The sequence below is a fragment of the Dermochelys coriacea genome, chromosome 12 (genome assembly GCF_009764565.3).
Source record: "Dermochelys coriacea isolate rDerCor1 chromosome 12, rDerCor1.pri.v4, whole genome shotgun sequence".
NCBI lineage: Eukaryota > Metazoa > Chordata > Testudines > Dermochelyidae > Dermochelys > Dermochelys coriacea.
In genome coordinates this window covers 13,609,347-13,636,083 of record NC_050079.1, presented here as the reverse complement: position 1 = coordinate 13,636,083, position 26,737 = coordinate 13,609,347, and the positions used below count along the sequence as shown (strand labels likewise).

At 41.1% G+C, this 26,737-nt stretch overlaps 2 protein-coding genes across 19 annotated transcripts in view; one reads left to right on the top strand and one right to left on the bottom strand.

The window, feature by feature from the left end:
• The window catches only part of RPGRIP1L (RPGRIP1 like), a 140,465-nt gene extending 134,272 nt beyond the window's left edge, over positions 1 to 6,193 (bottom strand). For 3 of the 10 annotated variants that reach the window (XR_006275173.1, XR_006275171.1, XR_006275172.1), the window contains exon 1: positions 5,180 to 5,330. The gene's annotated coding sequence lies outside the window, so the exon portion shown is untranslated. Of the gene's footprint in view, positions 1 to 2,343; positions 2,433 to 5,179; positions 5,334 to 5,941 lie in introns of those variants that run through there. The other 7 variants (XM_043495116.1, XM_043495117.1, XM_038367901.2 and 4 more) reach the window with 6 other exon arrangements.
• Positions 5,440 to 26,737, top strand: part of FTO (FTO alpha-ketoglutarate dependent dioxygenase) — a 334,924-nt gene continuing 313,626 nt past the window's right edge. For 5 of the 9 annotated variants that reach the window (XM_038367908.2, XM_043495120.1, XM_038367915.2 and 2 more), the window contains exon 1: positions 5,448 to 5,564. In XM_038367908.2, the coding sequence (XP_038223836.1) occupies positions 5,523 to 5,564 (42 nt within the window). In that variant the 5' untranslated portion in view covers positions 5,448 to 5,522. Of the gene's footprint in view, positions 5,565 to 26,737 lie in introns of all 9 variants that reach the window. The other 4 variants (XM_043495119.1, XM_043495126.1, XM_043495128.1 and 1 more) reach the window with 1 other exon arrangement.

The following is a 26,737-nucleotide window of genomic DNA, read 5'->3' as shown; positions in this document are numbered from 1 at the left end:
CTACTTATACTGCAGAAAATGGTAGCTTTGTAATCTGTAGCACTGAGTTTACGAAATTGTTTTAGCATAATTTGTATTTTACAAACATTACAGATGTAAGCAGAGTCAGGATGAGCTCTACCCTGACATCTGGTGGTGAGTCATGGTGGGTTGTGGAAAAGAACTTCAGGGGCTGATCTCATTTGCATAGGCACACCCACCCTGCCTAGATGGTCACTTTGGCTGCTGTAGAAGCCCCAGTTTCTCTGTTATTGGGGCAGGAATAAATTATTCTGTTATTATCCTGATTATGTGAATCAAGGACAGTGGAACTGTACTCGGCCTTTTGTTATGATGGAGGGACTCACCATCAACTAAGAATTACTCGCTAGGCAAGGGTCATGGGTTCTAAAACCCAGCAACTAGAGAAAGGCATTAATACTTGGTAGTATGGGCCCCCTGGTGAAGGCCTTACATGCTAATTGCAATTCCTCCCCTCTCCACTGTGGAATATAAGAGCTAATTTTAACAGGTTTCAGAGTAGCAGCCGTGTTAGTCTGTATTTGCAAAAAGAAAAGGAGTACTTGTGGCACCTTAGAGACTAGCAAATTTATTTGAGCATAAGCTTTCGTGAGCTACAGCTCGCTTCATCGGATGCATTTGGTGGAAAATACAGTGGGCAGATTTATATATACACACAGAGAACATGAAACAATGGGTTTTATCATACACACTGTAAGGAGAGTGATCATTTAAGATGAGCTATTACCAGCAGGAAGGAGGAAAACCTTTTGTGGTGATAATCAAGGTGGGCCATTTCCAGCAGTTAACAAGAACGTCGGGGGGGGGGGGGGGAGAAATAACATGGGGAAATAGTTTTACTTTATGTACTGACCCATTCACTCCCAGTCTCTATTCAAGCCTAAGTTAATTGTATCCAGTTTGCAAATTAATTCCAATTCAGCAGTCTCTTGTTGGAATCTGTTTCTGAAGTTTTTTTGTTGAAGGATAGCCACTCTCAGGTCTGTAATCGTGTGACCGGAGAGACTGAAGTGTTCTCTGACTGGTTTTTGAATGTTATAATTCCTGACGTCTGATTTGTGTCCATTTATTCTTTTACGTAGAGACTGTCCAGTTTGACCAATGTACATGGCAGAGGGGCATTGCTGGCACATGATGGCATATGTTCACCTGCGCATCTACCAATGTGATATATGCCATCATGTGCCAGCAATGCCCCTCTGCCATGTACATTGGTCAAACTGGACAGTCTCTACGTAAAAGAATAAATGGACACAAATCAGACGTCAAGAATTATAACATTCAAAAACCAGTGTATGATAAAACCCATTGTTTCATGTTCTCTGTGTGTGTATATAAATCTCCCCACTGTATTTTCCACCGAATGCATCCGATGAAGTGAGCTGTAGCTCACGAAAGTTTATGCTCAAATAAATTTGTTAGTCTCCAAGGTGCCACAAGTACTCCTTTTCTTTTTTAGAGCTAATTTTGATTCCTTTAGGAGTCTAGTTACAGGCTGCTGAGCTGAATTCACTTTGGGCTAATGGTGCACCAGCACTGAGGCTCCCCTACTACAAGCTGAAATCACAAAAGAGCTAAACTTACTAAGAGCTGAAATCACTGAGTGTTGTTAAGTAGTGGGGGAGCCTGAAGATATATGGCGGAGCAGTTTGCGGGATGGCAAGCAGAGCAGAACAACTTGTGGAGCAGAGCAGTTTGTCGGATGCCTGGAGCAGCTGATGGGGGCGGCTGGCACAGCGGAGCCCCATGGAGAGGTGGGGCAATCAGGTTTGGACCACCTAAGGTGCCCCTTAACCCCCCTCCCCCATCTCCACCCAGGTTGGGAGGCAAACTTCTGCAGATAAACTTTCAAACTCGCGGGGCTGCCCTGACCAGGGACAGAGACTTTTGGGACTTTGGGTTGCTGGACTCAAGAACCAAAGGGAAAGGACACGGCCCAATTTGTTTGGGGTGGGGTTTTTGCTCATGGGTTGTGTTATGAATCCTGTTGGTGGTGTTTCCCCAACATAATGCCACACTGTTTCTCTGTTATTAAAAGGCTTTTTGCTACACTCAGACTAAGTGCTTGCGAGAGGGGAAGTATTGTCTCTTAGAGGCGCACAGTGGGGGTAGTATAGATTTGTCCCAGGTCACTGGGTGGGGGCTTGAGCCGGTTTTGCATTGTGTTATTGGAATGGAACCCCTAGATACTGAACCCGGCCCTTGTTGCTGCCCACTCTGATGGGCAGAAGGGTTGCACAAAAATTTACATACAGATTTACAATTTGCACACAAGGATAAAAATTGCCAAAAATGACTATTTAAAGCTGAACGCTTAAATACCTGTTCATGGCCCAGTTCCACAAATGGACTCTTGATCCGCATCAGCCCATCAACTTGGATACGGTTCATACGGGCAGATGGGGTTACTCCTAAAATGTCATTGGGTACCTAATTAGTAATCTAATTTTCAGCAATACTAAAAGTGCAGTTGTTATTGAAGTCAATAGGAGCCATACATGCTCAGTACCTCTGAAAATTAGGATACTTATTTAGCTAAGTAAGGATCTAAATGCTTAAATTTAGGTACTTCCATTTGAAAATATTGGCCATTTTTAGCATAATTTAGGTGAAAACAAACAAACATATATCTCTGAGCCACAAATTTGTAAATTCCCTACAAATACCCTGCATTCTTCTTCTAGCCATACACCAGAGGTAACTGATGCCATTTATCTTTTTCCCCCCAAGAAACAGTGCCTATTGGGAGATGGTATTAAAAATAGTCTCACATTCTGTTTTAGGAGTGAGCATAGACACATGGTCCAATATTCTTTCACACTTTTCTAGATGTTACAATGTTGGGGTGTTTTGTTTGTTTTTCACCATCTCAGTGCATTGGCACATTCTGCAGTAACTGGTAAGAAATGCACTTGGGTCCTCTAATTGCTGATGCTATACAAATAAACAACAAGCACATACTTATATAGGGGTTGCCTTCAAATACTTTGCAAACATTCACTACATTTGGCAGCCACCCTGTATGAGGTAAGTGGGTAAATATCATTGTCATGATGTTATGAATCTGGGAACTGACACAGAAGCGGTTTCTAGCCTTCTCCCCGTTTGCAGTTCTACTGGCGATATCAATGGCAAGAGCACCAAGCTATCTGGCCACTGTTAGAGGGCTTTCCCTTTGCTCCCTCCCCTGGTTCTTGTCATGCAGACAGAAAGCAGAAGACCAGAAGTCCAACGTGCAGGCAATGCAATGTTTATAGGGGTTAGTTCCAAGCAAGCATATCCAGAGCTCTACATGCTGGTAGAGTCTGTTTCCCAGTGTTCCGTTCCCAACTCTGATGCCGCAGAGCGTTTCCCCCGTTCCCTCTTCCCAGATCTGATGCGACAGAGCCTTGCGTGTGTCTCCGTTCCTCATTTCCCCCCTCCCCATGTCCATTTCCCACCTCCTCCTTCTTAGCAGGCCCAAATATACCTGCAATGGACACCCTTGGTCCCACCCCTTACAACTTACGGTCATGTTCCATTTTAGTGGATCTTGAGTCTAGGGTCTTCATCCCACCTGTTTTGTATCCCATGGGAGGGGTGAGGTTGTGCTATGGTCAGGACAGGCATTTCTTTGGCCTTTTAGTGTTTTATATCTTCCCCTCTTCCCCTCTCGACTGGTTGCTTGACCTTGCCTTGAGAGAACAGGCAGCCTTCCAGCGTATGCTCATATATTACATTCCTACCATACCCTGTAACACTTTAGCTCGATCCCTAATCTTTTCTCATTGTATTAAAAGACCCATCTAGTTGTGGGAAATGCAACGCACAGTGCCTCTGTTCATTGTTCTTCATACATATTAGTATAAAATATAAAAGTATCAAGAAATCAAACCCAAAATTCCTTCTCAGCATATAGGCTTGTTTCTTAGCCTAACAGCCATCAGTGTAACCTTGGGAGGCCTAAACCAAGCCAGTCTGGGTGGGCCAGTGTTGGAAACTCTGGGAGACACCAGCATCTTTCCTGCACTTGCACTCCCACCTGTGTAGCTGCACCAGTGCTAGGAAAAATGTGTAACCTTGGGGGAAAACATACTGGTGTATGTATGCAAGGTGAGAGCCTGTGCGTATCTTAAAGCTACACTCTTCCCTCAAGCAGAGGAGGGCAATTCCCATTAAGCCCAGTGTTATCTATGTATCTGTGGGAAGCATCTGGCCCTTAGCCTGGAGCAGGACTGAGACTAGCCCGTGGAGTAGCCAGCCACACTCCTATGCTCAAATCTCTGGGAGCAAGGCCCCTGGCAGAGGATGGCATCTCATGGGCCCACACGGGATCTGGGGTCCGGGACCTGCCCCAAGGAAAAGGGGCACCAGACTGCATAGAGCAGGACTGGTGGCAAGCCCATGACCTTAAAAAAACACCCCTCGCCCAGGATAGGCCATGGCTAGACAAAAAACCAAGTATGGCTCCATCACAGGGGTCGGCAACATGTCCATACACAAACACAGGTATCCACAGTAAAAATTTTGAGGTCTGTGGGGGGTGCTCATGGGCAATTCCCTGCAAGCGGCAGAGGCCACGGCACACTATTTCTGTCCCCCTTTCCCGAGTGCTGACTTCACGGCTCCCAGCCCATAGACTGGGAACCACAGCCAACGGGAGCTGCAGAGAGTGGTGCCTGCAGAGCTGCCTGGCCGCGCCTTCGCCACCAAGAGCAAGGACAGGGAAACCATCCGAGGTGAGCCTCCCTGTCCCTGCTGTTGGTGGCAGAAGCGTGGCAAGACGGGTCTGCGCACTGCCTCTGCTCCCTCTCCCCAAGCGCTGACTTCACGGCTCCCTGACCATTGGCCAGGTACTATGGCCAATGGGAGCTGTGTAGGCAATTCCTGCAGATGGTGGAGCGCGCAGACCCGCCTGGCCGCGCCTCCGCGTAGGAGCCGGAAGGGGGCTATGCCGCTGCTTCCGGGAGCTGTTTGAGGTAAGCGCTGTCCGGAGCTTGCGCCCCCGACCCTCCTCCTGAGCCGGGGGCAGAGGCAAGCGGGGGAGCTTGGCTGCCGGTGGGTGCGGAGCACCCGCTCAGATTTCCCCGTGGGTGTTCCAGCCCCAGAGCGACCCCTGCCCCGTCATGTCCCACCGGACCCCGTGCCCCAAGGGCGGTAAAGCTCCCTGGGTACTCACGGCCCTACGTGCTCCTCTCTCTCCCCCGCAGCCGCTCAGACTCCGTTAGCAACGGCCTCTGTTGCTACGAAGAAAGGTCATTTCCTCCGACTGGGGGGGCCCGGCGAGGCTGTGGCCCACTGTCTGACGGGAGTTGTAGTTCGGCGGCCAGCGTTCCAGGCTCCCTCCCCCTTCTTCCCGTGTGTCAACCGCGCTGCATCCCGGGAGTTGTAGTCCTGACAGGAGCGCCAGGCCCGCGCTGGGGCCGGCAGGAAGAGGCTGAAAAGACTACGGGGAGGCCGAGCGCGGCGGTGTGGGGCGCCGCACGCGTTGGGGGCGGTGCTCGAGCACGGCGGGCGGCGGCATGAAGAGGCGAGCAGGGGCGAGCGAGAAAAAAGAAGCCAAGGTACCTTCTCTTTCCTTCCTGCCCCTCCCAGCCTTGTCAGGCCGCCCTCCCGCCCGAGCTCGCCTGCCCGCCCCCAGGCTGGGCTCTGCAGTCCAGGGGGGATTTCTCGGCTGCCGGCGGGGGAGCTCATCACGCCCCAGCGGTTGCCGGAGCATCCCTGCCCAAGCAGGATCCCCCGCGGCCGGAGGGGACGGTAGTGGGCGCTGCTCCGGGCCGGGACCTCTGGCCCCCTTCCCTGGCTGTGAATTCCTGCAGCGTCCCGCTCGCCTGAGGGACAGCGCGCAGCTATTGATTAAACCGAAAGACCAGCACTGGCCTGCCCCCTGCCTGTTGGGCCCGAGTGTTAGCGCTGCCGGGGCGTTAGGCGGGAGCCCTACCCAGGTGTCCTGGGTTCAAATCCTCCCCCTGTTCCCATGACGTTGCAGCGCGCTGGTGGGTCAGTATCTACGGCCCTTAACTGGCGCTGTCCGCCCTGTGCTTGGGACCTTCTGTTCAGCAACCATGTGGCTGCGGTTGATTTCTCCAGTCTCGGTGTCTGCAGGGCAGTGCCCGTCTCCCAGGGCTACTTCCTTCCACCTCTGGGTCATGAAATCGTTTTGATGGCCTGTGACATGCTACTTGTTTAACTGTAGACCAAGAGTCGGACACAATTGCCTTGCTTCTAGCTGCAAGAGGTGTGGCCTGAGCACAGGGCGGGGAGCCTGCTGCTTCTGAGTGCTAATCACAGTCCTGATAGGAATATTAGGTATTTTATGGCTTCCTGGCATTTGAATTTTTTTCTTGAATGTGTGTGTATGTTTAATGATATCATGAGCCCACCTTGAAAATTTAACTCAGAGTACTACTTTATATAGTTTGAAGGCACTATTAACTATAGTTTTTTGTATGGCTTTCTAGCACCCTCATACAGTGTTTGATTAATATTATGAATCTGATTCTCCTTTATTGGTGATGTTACAACAGTGTAAATTAATTGATTTTGTGGAATTACTGCTATGCACCAGTGTAAGTGAAAGGAGAATATAAGGCCTCTGTATATTTTGTCAGGTTTCAGAGTAGCAGCCGTGTTAGTCTGTATTAGCAAAAAGAAAAGGTGTACTTGTGGCACCTTAGAGACTATTAAATTATTTAAATTATTATTATTTATTTATTATTTAAATTTGTTAGTCTCTAAGGTGCCACAAGTACTCCTTTTCTTTTTGTATATTTTGTATAAAGTATATGCAATGTTTGTTTTAAAGCCAAACTCTGATCTCACTTACACCTGTATAAATTACGGGTAAGAAGAACTATAGTGCAAGGGGTATAATGCAAGAGGAAGTGTGTGCACACATATATCAAGGAGTACTTGTGGCACCTTAGAGACTAACAAATTTATTTGAGCATAAGCTTTCGTGAGCTACAGCTCACTTCATCGGATGCATTCAGAATTCATCCGATGAAGTGAGCTGTAGCTCACGAAAGCTTATGCTCAAATAAATTTTAGTCTCTAAGGTGCCACAAGTACTCCTTTTCTTTTTGTGGATACAGACTAACGCGGCCGCTAATCTGAAACCACACACATATCAGTAGAGGCTGAGGTTGGGCCCTACTGATGCTCAAGCACTGATCTCCTGCAGCAGGCTACCTGTCTCTCTTCAAAGGAAGCCTTCACGTACATCATCAAAGTTTTTGTTTTGTGCTATTTTAGAAGAACTCTCCTGCTCCAAGGACTGTGGTGGGATTTCTTTAGAGTACAGTTTCTGTAATGTAATGATTCAGTTGCAATGTACTATATGTTTTTGGTCTCCGTGTGACCAGTGGAACATTAGTGCTCTTCTGCTGAATATTCATATGGGTGTAAAGTGATGCAAACTAGCAGAACTTCATGAGGCTGAGCTTCCTCAAGGTGCTGAGTGCCATCAGCTCCAATTAATTTCAGCCCATTATTTGTCCTAAGCCTAGCTCTGCTGTCCTGCCTTCACCAAAATATTGCCTTTGTGTGCATTATAGTGTTCAACATAAAAATAGAGCTGTTAGACTAGACATTATTGATTGGTGATTCCAACAGGACAGACGTTTTAATTGAGCACTCAACACGTATGAGAGTTTCCTTTCTCTTCACACATAATTTAAATGTAATTAGTCCCATCTGCTTTTTATTTGGGTTCCTTACTTCATTACAGAGTAGGCCATAGTTTTGGCCATTTCCTTTATTAAATTGGACAAAGAAAATATATGCTTTTTAAAACCAATTTTCCCATGCTTGGTTTCAGTCCAGAATCTATTTTTTCCCCATAAAAGTTTGATTGAATATTTTTTTGAATATTTGAAATGATTTTAATTAAAAAAAACCCCACACACATTTAAAAAAAAAAAAAAAGCAGGGATTTTTCACCTTCCAGACATCTTGTCTGATTAATCGTCACAGTTTTCTTTTAAAATTTAATCCATGGCAAGTATGCATTGCTCAATAAGCAATGTGTGCATTACTTTGTGTGTTTGTGTGGGTTTTTTAAAAAAAAGTTTAAAAGTAAATGTAAGCCTGAGAGGTGCTAAGCACTGGCAAACTTCAGTTGGCAGGTAGCATCTTGTAAGAGTTTGCGGGATTAGGAATTTAAATTAGGACTGTTTGAAAAATGGCATACTCTTCCCCCCAAAATATTATTTTCCTTAACTCGAATAAGATTAGCTTGTAGAATGTTGGGGGATGATGCTACTGGACCCAATTCAGTATTAACCTGCATCCTGTGCAGTCTTTTATACTGGTGCAAAGTGGCTGTATAATGCTAACAAACAAGAACTAGTAGCAATGAATCTGTCTGACCATCATTAAATATATATTTGTACAGCACCCAGTACAATTGGCTCTGCAGCTGGGATCGTTTGGGGCTATGGCAATACTAATAATAAAATGTATCAACATACAGACATCTGAATGTTCAGAAGGGATTTTAGTGGCATCTGTGTATATCTTGGTGTGTGATTGTTCCATGCGTGAGCTGGGTTGAAAGGGAAAGTAATAGAGAATTCTTTAGTCTTTGCTAAAATATCATAAACAATTCTATTTTATTTACAGAAAAGAAAAAGGAAGTCATCTACAAATAACTATAGTAACACAATGTTAAGGTTGAGATTTCATGCCGTCAAAAGTCAGAAATTCAGTTCCCCATATCGTTCTTAACTTGCTGCCAGGCACATACCCATTTTAATGCCTATTTGGTGTTTTAACATATTCTCACACACCACTGATATAACCAGCTATTCTCAAAATAACATAACAAGGGAGAGGAGTTAAGATTGATGTTGGAAAACAGTAATCTCTTTTATATGATTAAATATCTCAGCTTTAACATTGCATTGGTGTAGTTTATTGTTTATATAATCCTTTAATTTCCCATTTTTCTTGTTTGCATTTTTCTTAATAAAACAATAAAAATGTTAAATTTGTTGATTAAATTTATTTTATCAGTCTTCTTACAGTGTCTGTATCTAAGTGAAATAATGTGAACATAACACTTTATATGCACTCAGATAATCCTTTTATGCTTCTTGTTTAGGTAAACAGTGTGCAAGTTTTAGCAGAATCAGCAGCCCAATATGCCACTAGCAGTTTTTGTTTTAGTCACATTATTGGCCCCTAACATTATTAACGAGACAGTAATTGAGAAATAGTGTTGATTGTCACATAAAATATGATCTGTATATTGGAAACAACTAGGTAGAGGCCTTGCATATGCAGAATAAAATAAAAGAAGGAATGAGTAGCAAATGTTCCCTACTTTTAAATTCATCACAACCCTGCTGTTTAAATTGCCCCAGCTGTTAATGCTGGAACCATTACAGTAATGGACTCAGCAAATAAAGGAGAACCAAGACACACACACTTTATTACCTGAGGGGTAATTTTCTCTTCATCTGTAATAGCAGCAGTGCCTAGTATTGATCAGACCATCAAGATACTAATCCTCTGTAAAATTACTTGTTATAACTGAAAATGTGTTAATCCAAATCAGTCTGTGTCCTGTCTTTCTACTTACTATTGAATACAGTCTATTAGATGGTTTATTTTTCATTATTTAAAGTCTTTACATTGATAATAGTTGGAGCTTCCTTTGCAAGGGCGAGTGCTTAATCTTCTCTATAGCCGAGGGTTGTCTTTTTGTTTTAAATAGAACATCATCCACTTAATTAAGGAGTGAGTGTCTGTCTTGCTGGTCTGAATTATGATGGTACTTTAGGTCCCCAGATTTATTAAACATGCTGTTTTACACTGTCGTTTTTGTTATAAATAAGACAAGCCCATCTTGCCCAGATTAGAAGTTTGCAGGTATAAGATATCAATAAGTGCTAAGAATGTAAGTTACTTGGATTTTCATTGCAAGCTCTAGTTTGTTTTGTCAATTGTGTCCTGTAAGGAGAATGTGTCAGAGATTAACACAAAGAATGTTTGTATTTTACTATCTTGAAAATATTATCTCCAAAAGCTCTGAATATTTTTCCACTGTCATCTGTAACTTTACAAATTTGGCATCTGGCCCAGCATATGGCTGCTGAGTTCCTTCAGTTACCATTGATTTCAGTGAGAGGTGACAGGTTCTGGACTGGGAGTTCGGAGACCTGGTTCTATTTTCTGCTCTGCCACTGACCTGCTGTTGCTTCACCTCTTTGTTCCTTTTTAGCTGTCATGGGATAAGAGGGAAGACCATCTCATGGATGGGTAACTGGTTAAAAGATAGTAAACAAAGAGTAGGAATAAATGGTCAGCTCTCAGAATGGAGAGAGGTAAATAGTGGTGTCGCCTAGGGGTTTGTACTGGGCCCAGTCCTATTCAACATGTTCATAAATGATCTGAAAAAAGGGGTAAACCGTGAGGTGGCAACATTTGCAAATGATACAAAACTACTCAAGATAGTCAAGTCCCAGGCAGACTGCCAAGAGCTACGAAAGGATCTCTCAAAACTGGATGACTGGGCATCGAAATGGCAAATAAAATTCAGTGTTGATAAATGCAATTCAATGCACATTGTAAAACAATCCCAACTATACATATAAAACGATGGGGTCTAAATTAGCTGTCTCTACTCAAGAAAGAGATCTTGGAGTCATGGTGGATAGTTCTCTGAAAACATTGACAAAATGTGCAGCAGCAGTCAAAAATGCGAACAGAATCTTGGGAATCATTAAGAAAGTGATAGTGAATAAGACAGAAAATATCATATTGCCTCTATATAAATCCACAATACGCCCACATCTTGAATACTGCATGCAGATGTGGCTGCCCCTTCAGAAAAGGACAACAAAAATGGTTAGGGGTATGGAAAGGCTGCTATGTGAGGAGAGATTAATAAGACTGGGACTTATGATAGAGGTCTATAAAATCATGACTGGTGTGGAGAAAGTAAATAAGGAAGTGTTATTTACTCCTCCTAACACAAGAACTAGGGGTCACCAAATGAAATTAATAGGCAGGAGATTTAAAAAAAAAAAAGGAAGTATTTTTTCACACAGTTAACCTCTGGAACTCTTTGCCAGAGGATGTTATGAAGGCCAAGACTGTAACAAGGTTCAAAAAAGAAATAGATAAGTTCATGGAGGATAGGTCCATCAATGGCTATTAGCCAGCATGGGCAGGGATGGTGTCCCTACCCTCTGTTTGCCAGAAGCTGGGAATGGGTGATGGGACGGGATCACTTGATGATTCCCTGTTCTGTTCATTCTCTGTGGGGCACCTAGCATTGGCCACTGTCAGAAACAGGATACTGGGCTAGATAGACCATTGGTCTGACTCAGTATGACCATTCTTATGTTCCTTCGTTGCCTCTCTCTCTCCCTTTGTTTATTTTATTTACTTAGATTGTAAGATCAAAGGATAGGGACTGGCCCTTTTATATGTATAGCGCCTAGCACGGTGGGACACTGATCTCGGTTGTGGTCTCTAGGCAGTACTGTAATACAGATAATTATTATTAATAATAATTAGTAGTAATAACTGGTGTTGCAGGTGCACACCACCTCCCAAAATGGAGCTTTTTAAAAACAGCAAAACTATTTTAAATTATTTCAATGGCCATGTTCCTGCATTGGGATTCACTGAAATGGACCCATGCCCTTTTTGGAGTACTAATAAAGTCATTGGGATATTGTTCGTGAGAAATTCTAACAGTTCTTGTTGCAAGATCAGGGTCTAGAACTGGAGGATGGATGATTATTTTTAAGAAAAGTGTCTTGTAATGTTGCACAAAGATGATTCACCCTGAGATGTGACAGGGAAAATCTTCAATCAGATTTCCATTTTTATGCTTAAAGCGTCAAGTTGATCTTCACTCTAGCAATGCTTATAGAAGTATTTACTTTGTAATTACCCCTCTCATTGCTGTTTTTGGTTTTATTGTAATGGATCAAACTTACATTTTTTTTTAAAAGAATCAGCCTTACCAAGAGTGTATTATGTGTGCCTTCTGCAAAAGGTTTAGGCCTTGATACTGCAACTGTACAAAAGGGCTCTGCTTGGTTATACGGGTCTGCCTGCAAGATGGGGCTAAACAGACATTTACAATTCCTATTCATAGGGTAGGATAACTCTTGTATCCCATGCCTATGGGTACTATATTTAATTACACACATACTTCAGAGTTTGAAGGCCAGCGGCTCCACAACAATTTCTTCCACATTTTGATACATGACATTAAAAGTTTAAGATTTCTTTCCATCAGTCTCCAAAAAGTGCAGTTATTTTTTTTTTTTTTACATAAGCAAACTATTAGTCACCCAAGTTAGTCCCATTGAACTTAAACCAGTGGAATCTCTGAGGTGACCATAGCCCCCTTGCTGCTACCCCCAGAATCCCTCTTAAGTGTGTTTGTGCGTGTGTTCACATGTGTATGGGGAAAAGTGTCTAAAGTAATTGCTTTGGGTGGGGATGGGGGAACAGCATTCTGACAGAACTCAAGCCTCTTCTCGCGTTCAGATCTGGATCTGATTCTATGGGCGTACCTCTGGGGAAATAGGGGAATGATGCCAGAATGGTAGCATATCCTTTCATGTGTCCCCTCATGCCCCACACCTGAGCAGATAGCCCTTTCATTTTTTGTTCTTTATATCCACAGATGGGATGATCTATCCCCATGCCATTTGTTTAGTTCTAACTTCATTAGTGAATACCCCTCTTCCATAATCTTCAAGAACACAAAGTAGAGATCCTTAAAAGCTAGCACTGAAATTAAGAAAATTATCAAATCCTTGGAGTTCTCTCGGAACTCCTCGGAAGGCACTGTCCAATATAGAGCTACACTTATCTGCTCCCTTCTTTTTCAGGGTATATTCAGGGTATTATTTTATGGGTATGGTTGAAAAGGAATTGACCTCAGAAGGTTGGTGCAGCCTGTCTGCCTCTTTTCTTTTTGCACTAATGAACTGTGTGAAAGTAGTAGTGGCTAGAACTATGTGGAATATTTGAAATGAAATTCAGAAACCTTTACATCTGAAGTTAAGGCAAATATGTCTGCAGATTTACCACAAAAATAAAGAAAAATAAAACCACACCTTGGATTTTTTTTTTAAAGGAAAATAGAACTTTGGGTGCAAATAGGCCAATTTTCACTCAAAAATGGTCACCTTTCTGGGCAGGGATAGCACAGTTTTTTGGTTTTATTTTGATAAAATTAATTTTTGCACTGTGATGGTTGTTCATATAAAACTGAGGTATATTGTTGTGTAATACCAGAAGCAGCCCACAGGAATCTGTCTTCAGATTCTGCATATACAGCACATGATGTTAATGGCATTCCACATTAGCAGCTCCAGAATTGAATCTTCTCTCTTGAAATTAAGTCATGATGGAATCACATTGTTTCCTATGGAAACAGTGATAAAACTTGCATTGATTTCAGTGGGAGCAGGATTGGGTTCTAATTATGGTTACAATAATTCATCCATATTCTCAGTTACTCAGTTTACCTTTAATGACCTAGAGCATCAAAATATTAAATGATCCTCTTGCCTTCTGTTACCAAATGGGAGTATAATATTGTATTCTATTATATTCGATACTGAACTACAAATTATGTTTGACTGTTAGCATTTAAAACATTGTTATCGCATATACTTTATTATGGATTCTTGAAATCCTCTGTATTATAAATGATAGTGCAGTAGTTTACAAATCGTTTGTTTTAAAGTTATGATAGTCTTACTGTGGAAGGAAACTCTGGACTATTGTGTTTTACTTAAGCAACCTCTCTTCCATTATACTGCACATAATGCACCCTTCCTAGAAGAATTACATCTCTGTCCCCTAGAATATGTTCAGTTTCATTTTGCCCTTTTATCTGCTGCTCATCCCACTACTTTTATTTAAGAGTGTAAAGTTACTTTAGTGTAACTGCTGTTGTCACCTTTGCCCTCAGCTAATCAAATAGTTTACCTTGAGGGAAGCATTTATCTCCCACTTTCATTATTATTATTTTCGTAGCTGTAAAGATATATATTTTGTGTCTGCAGAAGGCTGTAACAGTGAAACGAGGTATTGATCTGCTGTATTTGGCAATTTCTTTCCACCTTGCCATCGATATCATGTCAGCCTCTGTCTGTACTGTGGTTGACCTCACAAATAGCTCTTTATGTTCCCATTGGATTCAAATGATATACTATGCTGAAAACTAAATCAATGAATGATTATAAAGTTTTTAGTATTATTTCATGACCCTGAGGCAACTGGTGCTCCATGCATTGAATACTTGAAAGGATACCTAGTAGGGTAAAACAGGTGTTGCTATTTTTGTTCTTATAGAGCTGGAAACATCATAGCTTAGGTCTTAAGTAACTGTGCACTTTGATATTTTTGTGATTATTTTACAAGTTGGGTAAATCTGTGTTTAAATTCCTTAAGGGCCTGACTAGAGGCAACTCGCATTACTTGAAGTTTTGCCTCCATAAAGGACTGTAGGATTGGATTCCAATGAGTCTTACGGCTACAATGGAAACAATTGAAATTACTTAAGAGCAAAAATTCTCTTCTCTGTTCCATGCTATGTTGCATATCGTGCACTTATTGCTTGCAGAAGTTCAGTAGTCCTTAACAGAAGGATGTGAGGAACATGTACTTTTTGCAGAGGGTTGAAGTGGGAATAAGATAGAATACCTAACAAGGAATAGTAAGCTCACATAACCAATGGGTTTTATAAGTATTTTTTTCTGTCCAGGAGGCAAATATTATTACAGCTCTGTAGAATGTTATCTTGTGTACATACTCTGACCAGTAAGACTATTACATTAACTTTAAAGATGAAGCTAAACTGTGATTTAGCAGATTTAACAGTGTTAAAATTTTAAAATAATTTTGAAAAAATTCATATTAACTCCAAATAGATATTTGCAGAAATGGATAGGATTTTCACAAGCACTTAAATGACTTAGGAGCACAAGCTTAATTGAAAGTCAATGATGCCTAAATCACTTACGCCCAGATTTTTAAAGTATTTTGGCGTTGCTTTGCTCAGTATGAAAAAGCCTGCTTTAGGAGTCTCAGTCTCATTTGGCTTACATAGGAGCCAAAATCCCTTTTGAGAATGAGATTTAGGCTCTTAAATCAGTTAAGCATTATAACACTGAGTGCAGCAATGCCTAAACATCTTTAAAAATCGGGGCCTTAGGCACATCTGAAAATCCCACCCCATATCTCAAAGCGTGTGGACCTATTGAAATGCACATTTTTTTATCAATAAAAAAGGTGTTCATAGAGCATTGATGGGGGGCTACTTACTAATGATAAATACATGTAAGTTAGTCAAAGGACGATGGTGTTAGCTTGGCAATTTTATTGGGTGTTAGCCAGTCTTACCACATGGTAGATCCATGCAAGCAGTTCAAACTATACCAATACCGCTGCCAATGAAAATTGCCTTGGGCAGCATACTCTGATGTTGGGAAGAATGCTTTCACTGCCTGGTGTCTGTGATTCATGTGACTGCAGACAACTTAGAAGGGGAGATGTACTATATGTGCCCTGTACCATGTACTAACCGGCATCATCACAGATTTAAAACAAAAAAAAAATCTTCCATTTTAATAATCCTAAATTCTTCCCAAACAGCGCAGGTACAACATCAGTGAAATTATCTTACCTGTAAAGTGGGAAGACTGGAGTAGAGCAGATCAGACATTTTCCAAATGAACACTTTTTTTCATCAGAAAATGTCTGTTCATCAAAAGCAAAGCATTTAGCAGAAATGTGTCAATTCTTATGAAAATTTATTCTGAAAGAAAAATTCGGGTGAGAGATTTTAATACAGTTGAAAGTCTGTTTTAACCTTTTTCAGAACATTTAATATTTTTGGTTTCAAAATGACTTCTTGTGTAAAAATCAAAATTAGAACTAAGTGTTTTTAAATTGACTTGAAATGAGCTGTTTTTTTTTCCCCAGAATTTTGGTTTGCTGGACATTTCATCATTTTTTGTTTCTGTTCTGTTTTGGAATGGAAGAAACTACAAAATCATTGCAATTCCCACAAAATGAAAATCCAGTTCTGCCCAGTTCTAGGTAGGAGCCTGACTGGCACACAGTGTTCTGATACAGGGATGAGTTGTAATGGATAAATACATTGGAATAACTAGTGTTATGTAATGGGCCATGGGACATTTACTGCCCATTCACAGCAGGCAGAATTAAAAAAAAACGTCTGCCACCCAACCTTTCGAACTCAGTTTATCTACACTGGAAGGGGAAATGGCTGAATCAACCATGCTAGGATTTGAATCTGTGGTAAAAGGGAATTTATGGTTTTGTTCCCCATACCACCCCCAAAATTTGGTGTTTAGTTCATTAGGCCATCGTCACCTGATGCTTCCCTGCTCTGTTTTTTAGAGCAGTGTTTTTCAACACCTGGGGGTCTGCAGACTGTCTAAGATTTCCAAAGGGGTCCGCGCTTCCATCTGAAATTTTTTTTAGAGGTCCACAAATAAAAAAAGCTAAAAACTACTGTCTTAGAGTTTATTGTGGTTAAAAAAAGTATAGATAGTTGGTCATATTTGTGCATCTTTTAATCAGTTGTGCTTTCTCTTAAAATTTTTAATAAGATGTTGGTTGATAAACTTTTCACGGAAAAGGAACTGGACACATGCTAATTGGAATTAAGCCTCTCCCATCCTATGAAACTGGATAGTGGATTAGGCACTTGTACTGTTAAGACTTGATCTTGCAAGATGTGGTGTATTTGTAGTATTTATGTCACTTTCTGTTTTGCTGGTGGTTCAGCTGAAAATAAACTAAGGGTCCAGTTGTGCAAACACTTATTACCAGGTGTTGTGCTTACTATAGTGAGTAACCCCATTGAAGTAGCCCTGTGGAATAGTCAATGGGGTATTAGCATTATGTATGGTTGAGTCCTAAATGTGGAGCAAAATGTGATGTAAAACAATGGTCTAATGGCTACTACAAATCGTATTTCTGCCCCAGTAGTGTGATTCAACTATATACATTTCTTAAAAATTTATTTTAATTCTGCTGATTAAGGGCAAATATCCCTAGCTTTCCACTTCACCCAGCCTAGGCAGCTGGAGTTGGCGCAGGGAGCTTCTACATATAAAATTATCCTCATCCCTAGGCTGTGTAGCAGCTTTCAAGCCACTCTCCCATGGCTGTTACAGCTCTGATGCTCTAGGGCATCCAGGCCACTACGTCTTGAGTGATGGCGTGGCTAGCAGGTGAATGTAGCAGCGGATTAACAGCACTACCACTCCTCTGTTTGACTCTGAGAGAGGGAATTGTGCAACTATATTCCACCGTCTCACAAAGAGTCGACACCTTTGCCAGGTTCCCCTAATCTGTCTTTATATGCTCCCCATCACCATAACACTTGAACAACAATCTGTCTGTCTGTCTGTCTATTACTTGTATAGTTTTCTTTACTGAAATATCTGAGTGTCACAGTTCACAGGGCAATTTCACCCGGGTCCCCCCTTTGTGGCCATTAAGGGCACCCATTCTAGGCTTCCAGCTGCTCAGTAGTCATCTCAACTGTGGCAGAGACCCACGTCTCCCTCCCTCCTGACTGGGGTTTTTCTAGGCTGCTCCATTTGCTGCCTCCCTGTGATATTCCCACCAAGCCAGACTGCCTAAACAGGCCAATGTCTACTCTATGCTTCCTCTCCAGACAGTAAGAACAGAGTAGTTTCCAGCAGTTACAAGTTACTACATAACTCTTTATAAGCAAGCACATTTATTCTTGAGGTAAAAGCATTACAGAGAAATCATATTAAAATAATAAAAGAACATACATGCATGATAACAAGCTTAACAAGGATTACCTATCAGCTTTATGGGACCCTAGTAGATCAAATCCTTACAACCCTTTCCTAAGAATTGCCCCCAACTTCGACATAAGGTTCTGTCCATTTGCTGGATCAAAAATAAAGCTCCTGAGTCAGTTTAAACTTGGGCTATGTATCCAAAAGTCCTATTTTTGTCTGTTAGTCTCTGGAGAATCTAGTTTGAAGTAATGTATGCTGTTGTAGCCCTCCCCCATGATTAGCACACAATGTTACATAAACAACTCATTTAAAATAATGGACGCAAAAGATACTACATGGTGTTGCAATATCTATTACAGCTCCCTCTTACAGAGGTTACAGACAATTCCGGCCCACAATAATATGCAAACTTAATACAATAAGGTAATATTGCAGGAAATTACCATACCTGTCACACTGAGGACATTATGAACCTTAATGCATTTATCTTCACAACACCTCTGTGAGGTATGGCTGTGATGCCCATTTTACAGATGAGGAACTGAGGCACAGAAAGACTAAGGCCAGGTCTACACTATAAACTTACATTGGTATAACTATGTCACTTGGGTGTAAAAATCTACACCCCTGACTGATGCAGTTAGACCAGCCTAAGCCACAGGGTAGACAGCACCATTTTGATAGGAGAGTTTCTCCTGTCAACATAACTACCGCCTCTCGTGGCGGTGTTTTAACTTCTCCAACAAGAAAAGTTCTCCCACTGGTGTAGTAGTGTCTTCACTGAAGTGCTACAGCAGCACAATTAAGTGTAGACCTGCCCGTAGGGATCACATGGGAAGTCTGTGGCACAGCAGAGAACTCAACCTGGGTCTTCAAGCTAACAGTGTAAGCTGGACCATCCTTTCTCTCACTCTTTCTCTCACTTTCTTCCTTCCCAGCCTGGAGAAGTGGCTTGGTTTGTTTGTATATTTTTTTCGGTGGAACTTCACCATTTCCTCTGCAGGTAGGGCCTTTCACAGCTGCAGAGGAATGCTTATGATTTCTGCTTTTTTTTTTTTTTGGCCTGCAGACCCTTGAAATGCAGTGATCAGGCTGTTTTCACAAAATCTTTAGGTTCATTATTATTTATAATTAGATAAGTGCTGATCATGTAACTGGTACTATAAAAGATCCAAATAAAGATACACTGAGGAATTTGTGCATAAGGTGTTTGTGTATGAGACAGGCAAGTAGTTTTCTACCTTCTGAACCAAATGTATGCCTCATAAATAATGATGATTCACTCTCTTTTTAGTTTACAAAGCACACAATTTGTGAATAGGGCCTTTAATGTGTTGGTGGCATGGCAGAAATTGGTACAAAGCAGTGTCTTGTGTCACAAGTGGGATGATACCAATGACCCAGCAAAGAGAAACAAGCACTTTGCATGTTGATCTGTTTTGTTAAAGGGCAGTATTTGGCCCCCATAAGTATAGGGGAGATGAGCTGTTCATGAAAAGGACATAAAAAAACCTAACCCTTAAGACACTTTGTCAGCCTGATTAAATTTAATGTCTGGCATTTGGTTTATGTGAAAGATGGGAGGCATCACTGTTCATCTCATAAACAAAGCATTTCTTTTTTTCCATAAGTATTTTATATGTTAATACAGGCAAACCTGAATATGATCACACAATTTAAATGTGCAAACAGCAAATATAAATCTTAGCTGGCAATTGGTTAAAAATATGGTTTATATGTATTATGCAAAATAGTGCAATTTGATTGTTGATCATACTGTGAAAACATAACTCTTCAGAAACAGTGCTTTTAAACAAATATTAAAATATTGTTATATTGAACAATTTATAATGGAAATTATGATTTTATAGAACAATGCAACATATTTATTTGCAGTGCTGTAATAGGTATGGTTCTATTGTAATATTAATACACAAATATAAAATCAGCGTTCCAGGTGTTTTTATTAACTCTGATTATAAGATGTCAGGCTCCAGTCTTCTCATATTTTAAAGAAAATTCAATATTTAGAAAACAGAGTTCAGTATGTATAATTTGAAAATGACTACAATCTGCTGAGAGAGTCAAATAAATGCTTGTGGATAGTTGATTTTTCTGCTTAACATTTAACAAAAAAAAAGTTTAGGTGCCTTTTTAAAAAAGAAAGAAAAAGTCTAGCTTGCTTTAAACAATTGCTGAAGAGCTCTGCTTAACCTTATATTTTGCATGCATTCGTGATTCGAAATAGAAATAAGTCAAATTTGAGGCAGACAGCTTGAATGGCATGTTGTCAGTTTGGCTCTTCGTGAATTGGCAATGGTCTCGTTTAGGACCTTCAGATATGTGTCTGCTTGGACAGAATGAGAACATTTTTGCTTGTTCTTCAGTAGACAACCACTCCTTGCTGCCTCACAATATGCAGTGGTGCATGACAGTTGCCCTTCATTGCTGTCTTCTTAGAGCTTAACCTTTGACCCTCCACTTAGTCGCTGTGCAACGGTTGGAGCAGGCCAAGATGTTCATGAATGACGGGCATCAGCCTGCAATGTGCTTGTCATTATTTGACTGTCAAAAGTAGCCTGCTATTGGGCTCCATCAAGGTTTGAAACCTATGTGCAATAGTCCATATTACTTGACTTCCAGGGCTGTCAACAGGATGATCAAATGTGCATAAAATATAAGTGTGTTGAATACATCTTCAGTCATAAGATAGGAAGAGTTTTTTGTGTGTGTGTGTGCTGCATGTATTCAGATGACTTTCACAGGGCCAAGAGGTTGAATCTGTTGCCAGGGTAAAAAGTGAACTGTTGTCTCTTGTGGTCTAAGTTTCATATAACACAATTTAGATTTGAGCAGCTCTGCCAGTTAAACTCTCAGCTTGTCTTGTGTATCCTATCAGCTTTTCAGCCAGCAATATAAGCAACTAGATACTAGATCAGTGGTGCCTTAGGTTAACTATCAAACTGCAATGTTCGTTTTGAATCTCACTGTAATGTAATATTATGGAGGGAGAGGTCAGCGTGTGTGATTTGAAAAGCAGTTGTGAATAGCTGAAGTACTGATTATGTCAGCTACAATATACTTGAAGGAGTCCAATATAGAAAGCTTAATTGATTATAATAAAATAAGAAATCAAAGGCAATATTGAATAGCCATTTTTCTGTCCAAGTGCAGAATACTATGCATAAAAACTGTTCATATTTAGGAGGGTCATGTCCTGTTTTTAGCATAATATTCACTGTTTGTTACTGTTCATGCAAAAAGCTTCTCTACTGCAATTTATTATAATGGATTTAAAAGGTATCCCTATATTTTCTCCCATAATGTCCTTGTTTGTACATTTCAAGTGGTATATATTTTAAAAGAAAAATATCAGATTAACAGGTTTAGATTCAGCATAGGTTCTTTACAATGTAAAACTTTAATCCAAATCAAATGAAATAGCACTATCTTGCCAATTGGTTAAATTATACTCACTGTGCTGATTTGTAAATATTTTTGTACATTTAAGAAAAACTACTCCCCCAAAACCTCCAGGTTTCATAAGGAAAACAATAAAATCACATAAAGCTGAACGTTGGCAACTGACTAAGAATAGCAACCCACATTTGTTCACTTTATATTTTTTTGTGCCCTTTATGTATTTTCAGAGGCAGCTTTCACTCTCCCTTGTTGATAGTCATTGTCACTTGCAAGAGACCTCTGTCCAAAAGCATTGGTCTCAAAAATTAGATCATGGCATGGAGGGCTACATGAAGTCTTCACCCTTTTTCTTGCTGTTAATCTCAAATGCTGGTACTCTCTGAAAACAAACAATCCAATCCTTTTGATTTCAGGATTTGCTTGTGCATTTGTGTAATATCTGAGATGGATTATAATTTTTTGTACATTTTCAAATGTGTGCACACTACAAATGTACATAATTAATTTACCAAGCAAGCTGATTCATACTTGTCAGGTTTTGCTATATAGTTATCAGCCAGTACAACCATTTACACTTAAACAGTATTTCATTCTTATGACCACTAACTTTGCTATTAGTAAATGCCTGTTAGTGTGACCCACTTTTTTAAAAGGATGTATAAGTGCAGTGAATACATTTTGGTGCAGGGATTAATTTTTGAAAATTGTGTGCATACAAAAAAACCAGCATATAACTGAGTGCCCAATTTGTGCAGCAGTGGTACTTTCAGACCAGGTATCTGAACATGCAGGCACCTGATTTTATCCTATACAGTTTTTAAAATTACATCGCAGAGTCCCAACAAAATCAGATGGACTCTTTCCAGACGAAAGTAATACTGATTCCCATTCATGGTCTTCCAGAACCCAATCCTGCTTCCCGTTGTAGTCAATTGACTTCAGCTGAAACAAAATCAGGCTTGTATTCCTAGTGGGCTCTAGGAGTTTTATGGAGGCCAAACGCTCAGTTCCTGGAAAACAGAAAAGTTCGAAGTCTGTCAACACCAGCCCTTCCAGATATTCAGAAGGGAAGGTTTTGTATTAACGGTGGAATACCTAGTCTCCCTGGAACTACAATGTAATCACTAGGGAAATTTGACTCATACTTTTATTATTTGCATTACGGTAGCACACAGGAGACCTAGTCCTGGACCAGGGCCTCCTTGTGTTAGGTGCTGTACAAACAGAACAAAAAGACATTTCCTCTGTGAGGAAGAAATAGAGTACCATCATGCAGTTTACTATGTGTGTGCATGTGCATGCTCACACACATGCATATCATTCAAGTGAAAAAACAAAGTTGTTTGTGAACATTAAAGATCCCATTATAGTTTTCATAAAGAGCTCTGTTCTGGTGTTTTGGCCAATATAGCCTTTCATGATGTTGTTCTGCATTTATTAGTTGCCACACTGATGGCTTCTAGAACTATTACAAAAAGATATTGAGAAACCAGTTTAGCTATTTTAAAAAAGGTATATATATTGCTATGCTCTGGATGTTATGGTATAGAATGTCATAGAATCATAGAATATCAGGGTTGGAAGGGACCTCAGGAGATCATCTAGTCCAACCCCCCTGCTCAAAGCAGGACCAATCCCCCACTAAATCATCCAAGCTAGAGCTTTGTCATGCCCGACCTTAAAAACTTCTAAGAAAGGAGATTCCACCACCTCCCTAGGTAACGCATTCCAGTGCTTCACCATCATCCTAGTGAAAAAGTTTTTCCTAATATCCAACCTAAACCTCCCCCACTGCAACTTGAGACCATTACTCCTCATTCTGTCATCCGCTACCACTGAGAACAGTCTAGATCCATCCTCTTTGGAACCTTCTTTCAGGTAGTTGAAAGCAGCTATCAAATCCCTCCTCATTCTTCTCTTCCACAGACTAAACAATCCCAGTTCCCTCAGCCTCTCCTCATAAGTCATGTGTTCCAGTCCCCTAATAATTTTTGTTGCCCACCGCTGGACGTTTTCCAATTTTTCCACATCTGTCTTGTAGTGTGGGGCCCAAAACTGGACACAGTACTTCAGATGAGGCCACCAATGTCGAATAGAGGAGAACGATCACGTCCCTTGATCTGTTGGCAATGCCCCTACTTATACATCCCAAAATGCCATTGGCCTTCTTGGCAACAAGGGCACACTGTTGACTCATATCCAGCTTCTCATCCACTGTAACCCGTAGGTCCTTTTCTTCAGAACTGCTGCCTAGCCATTCGATCCCTAGTCTGTAGCGGTGCATGGGATTCTTCTGTCCTAAGTGCAGGACTCTGCACTTGTCCTTGTTGAACCTCATCAGATTTCTTTTGGCCCAATCCTCTAATTTGTCTAGGTCCCTCTGTATCCTATCCTTACCCTCCAGCGTATCTACCTCTCCTCCCAGTTTAGTGTCATCTGCAAACTTGCTGAGGGTGCAATCCACACCATCTTCCAAATCTTTAAGGAAGATATTGAACAAAACCGGCCCGAGGACCGACCCTTGGGGCACTCCACTTGATACCGACTGCCAACTAGACATGGAGCCATTGATCACCACCCATTGAGCCCGACAATCTAGCCAGCTTTCTATTCATCTTATAGTCCATTCATCCAGCCCATACTTCTTTAAATTGCTGGCAAGAATACTGTGGGAGACCGTGTCAAAAGCTTTGCTAAAGTCAAGGAACAACACGTCCACGGCTTTCCCCTTATCCACAGAGCCAGTTATCTTGTCATAAAAGGCAATTAGATTAGTCAGGCATGACTTGCCCTTGGTGAATCCATGCTGATTCCTTTCCTGATCACTTTCCTCCCTCTCTAAATGCTTCAGAATTGATTCCTTGAGGACCTGCTCCATGATTTTTCCAGGGACTGAGGTGAGGCTGACTGTCCTGTAGTTTCCAGGATCCTCCTTCTTTCCTTTTTTAAAGATGGGCACTACATTAGCCTTTTTCAAGTCGTCCGGGACCTGCCTCGATCGCCATGAGTTTTCAAATATATAATAGGCAGAAGATGGTACATTTATATTATCTCAGCCTCATCTTACATGTTAAAAGGAACAGTGGCTTAAAGCTATTACCTAGCTAAAGCCAGGATAGTAAAATAATAGTGAACTTGCACCAGTGACTTTAGGATGGCCAGCTAGGTGTCTGGTTTTCAACCAGAAATCCAGTGGAAAAGGGGATCTGATGGTGTCCAGTCAGATCTATCATCCCACAAAGTCTGGTTACTGGAGGCACCGAGTAATGACCCGTGCCAGCCCCTACTTAGCTGGGGCTGCCTCCTACCTGCATCAGTGGCTGCAGCTCCCAGCCCCAGCTCTTCAGGGGAGTCCCTCCCAACCCACGCAGGGAGGAGGAGAAAGGGGAAGAGCAGTGAGTGAGGGGGCGAGGGGGAAAGAGGAGCGAACTGGTGGTGGGGCCTCAGGAAGATGGGGCAGGGCAGGAGGTGGGCCTCAGGGGAAAGGGGCGAGGCAGGGGAATTTCCTGCACTCCTACTAGAGTGTCCGTTTTTATATATTATAAAGTTGGCAACCCCAGCCTTGACTGAGATGTTGGAAGAAAAACAACTGAGGACTAGTGTAGATAAGTGCCCATTGTGATGTGGAATTCTGTTTTCAGTGTGCACCAGAGTATAAACAAAATGTTTTCAATTCTGGATTTTTTGGAAGGAAAGAAACTTCTGAAGTTGTTGGCATACTGCAAGATGTTTTCTCTAGATTCTTTCTTCCAATTTCAAGAAGTATTCAAAAATATACATATATGATTGAAAGGTTAAAGATCTATGGTCCTATGTTGCCTCTTGAAAGAGAAATAAATCCTATTATCCAAAAGAAAAGAATGAGAGATACCTTAAGGGAAGTGCTTCGTTGTCACATATATACTCCGCAGTATAAATATCAGCTTGTCTCAAAGGTTGAGACCTTTGTAGTGCATTCTTTGAGGGTACAAACCTGTCTCTCTTCTGGCTTTAATGCAATAGCTGTGAAATATCTGTATTAGGTAAAATAGAGGTTAAGGTACCTTAAGGGCACTGAATTCTTATCTTTTTTTTCTTCTTTATTTTTTTAGTAGTGGTGGTGTCAACATGTACTAAAATGCGATGACCTACTCTTCTCTTTGATAAAAGGAAAATGACCTGTCTAGTGTGGATGGTGATAGTTGCCTTAGGCAGATTATATTGTTGCCTTCTTTACTATCAGCATGTACAAAAATAAAAAAGGCCAGGATATTTCTGTTTACCACAGAAGTATTTGACATTTCTAGCTACTGATAAAATATACTCGGGGTGGAAAGAAAGAACTGGTTTACGTTACTAAATAAGGTTGTGAAGAAATGCAGAGATTCTTTATTGTGTGAGCTCTTGATATCATAGGACATATGGCACGTACCAAGAGATTCCTTCCATTGACCTCAAACTCTCAAGGTTCAAGTTCTGCATTTAACCTTGGTTTTCACTTGTCTGAGGTCTTTTGGTGAATGAACAAAGTTTCTGACATCTCTTGAGTCATGGGCTAATGTATGTGTTTAAATATTAAAACGAATTACAATTTGTGATTTGAGCAGACACTATTCTAGTGTAAAAGTCTTATTATTATTAAGCAGCCCCTAGAGCCCCAACCAAGATCCTGTAAATGGAAGCTATGGATAATAGGTGCATGTTTCTGAAGCAAAGATAACTTCGGGGGTGGGGGGGTTCATTATTTCCTATTACTTTGGAATGTAGAAAATTCATAGATGGCAATATGTAAATAACTTAAGTGTTTAATAAAACTATAGACCTAAGGTGTATCAAAGTAATGCTTGAGGATAAATTGATGAATATTATGCCAGACACACACAAATAAATACAGTGACATAACATGTTTTCCTTTACGGTGGTCATGTACTCAGTCCCAGAGTGCTCGAGATTAAGGGCAAAATTAGTTCTAAGCCCCTGTCTTAGTGTACAAAGGAGGCATGTACTCAAGGAGTGCTCTGCACCTTACATCAAAAATAGAGGTCTAGCACAACTTCTGTTCTTCAAGGTCAGGAAGCTCAAGGATTGCATAGAGCTAGTAATATTGGGAGACAGAGCTAACCCCACATGGTGGGAGTGCATACTATCTCATTTCACAAGGCAGTCCAGTGTCTGAGACTCCTTGCACACTGAATCTCCGGAGAGCATTATGCTTGAATCAAGCAGTGCCTCTCAGTGTTCCTGCTGAAGTGGTGCACTTCTGCACAATCCCCAGTGTAGGAGTGTGTCTTAAGAGGTGCAGTAGTGTTAAAATATTATTGCTTTTCCTTAATGAAATTTCATAAAAATCTTTTTGATTTGTTTAAGGGTAGTATTGTAAGTACTGACACAAACAAAAAAAATGATACTTAACACACTTGTCCAAATAATCAGGATATAGTTCCCAGAGAGAAACATAATGTAGTTTTTCAAAACTGACCATAAATGTAAGTGGTAAGTGGGGGAAAATAAATAAGGAAAATAATATAAGGTCATACGATGGC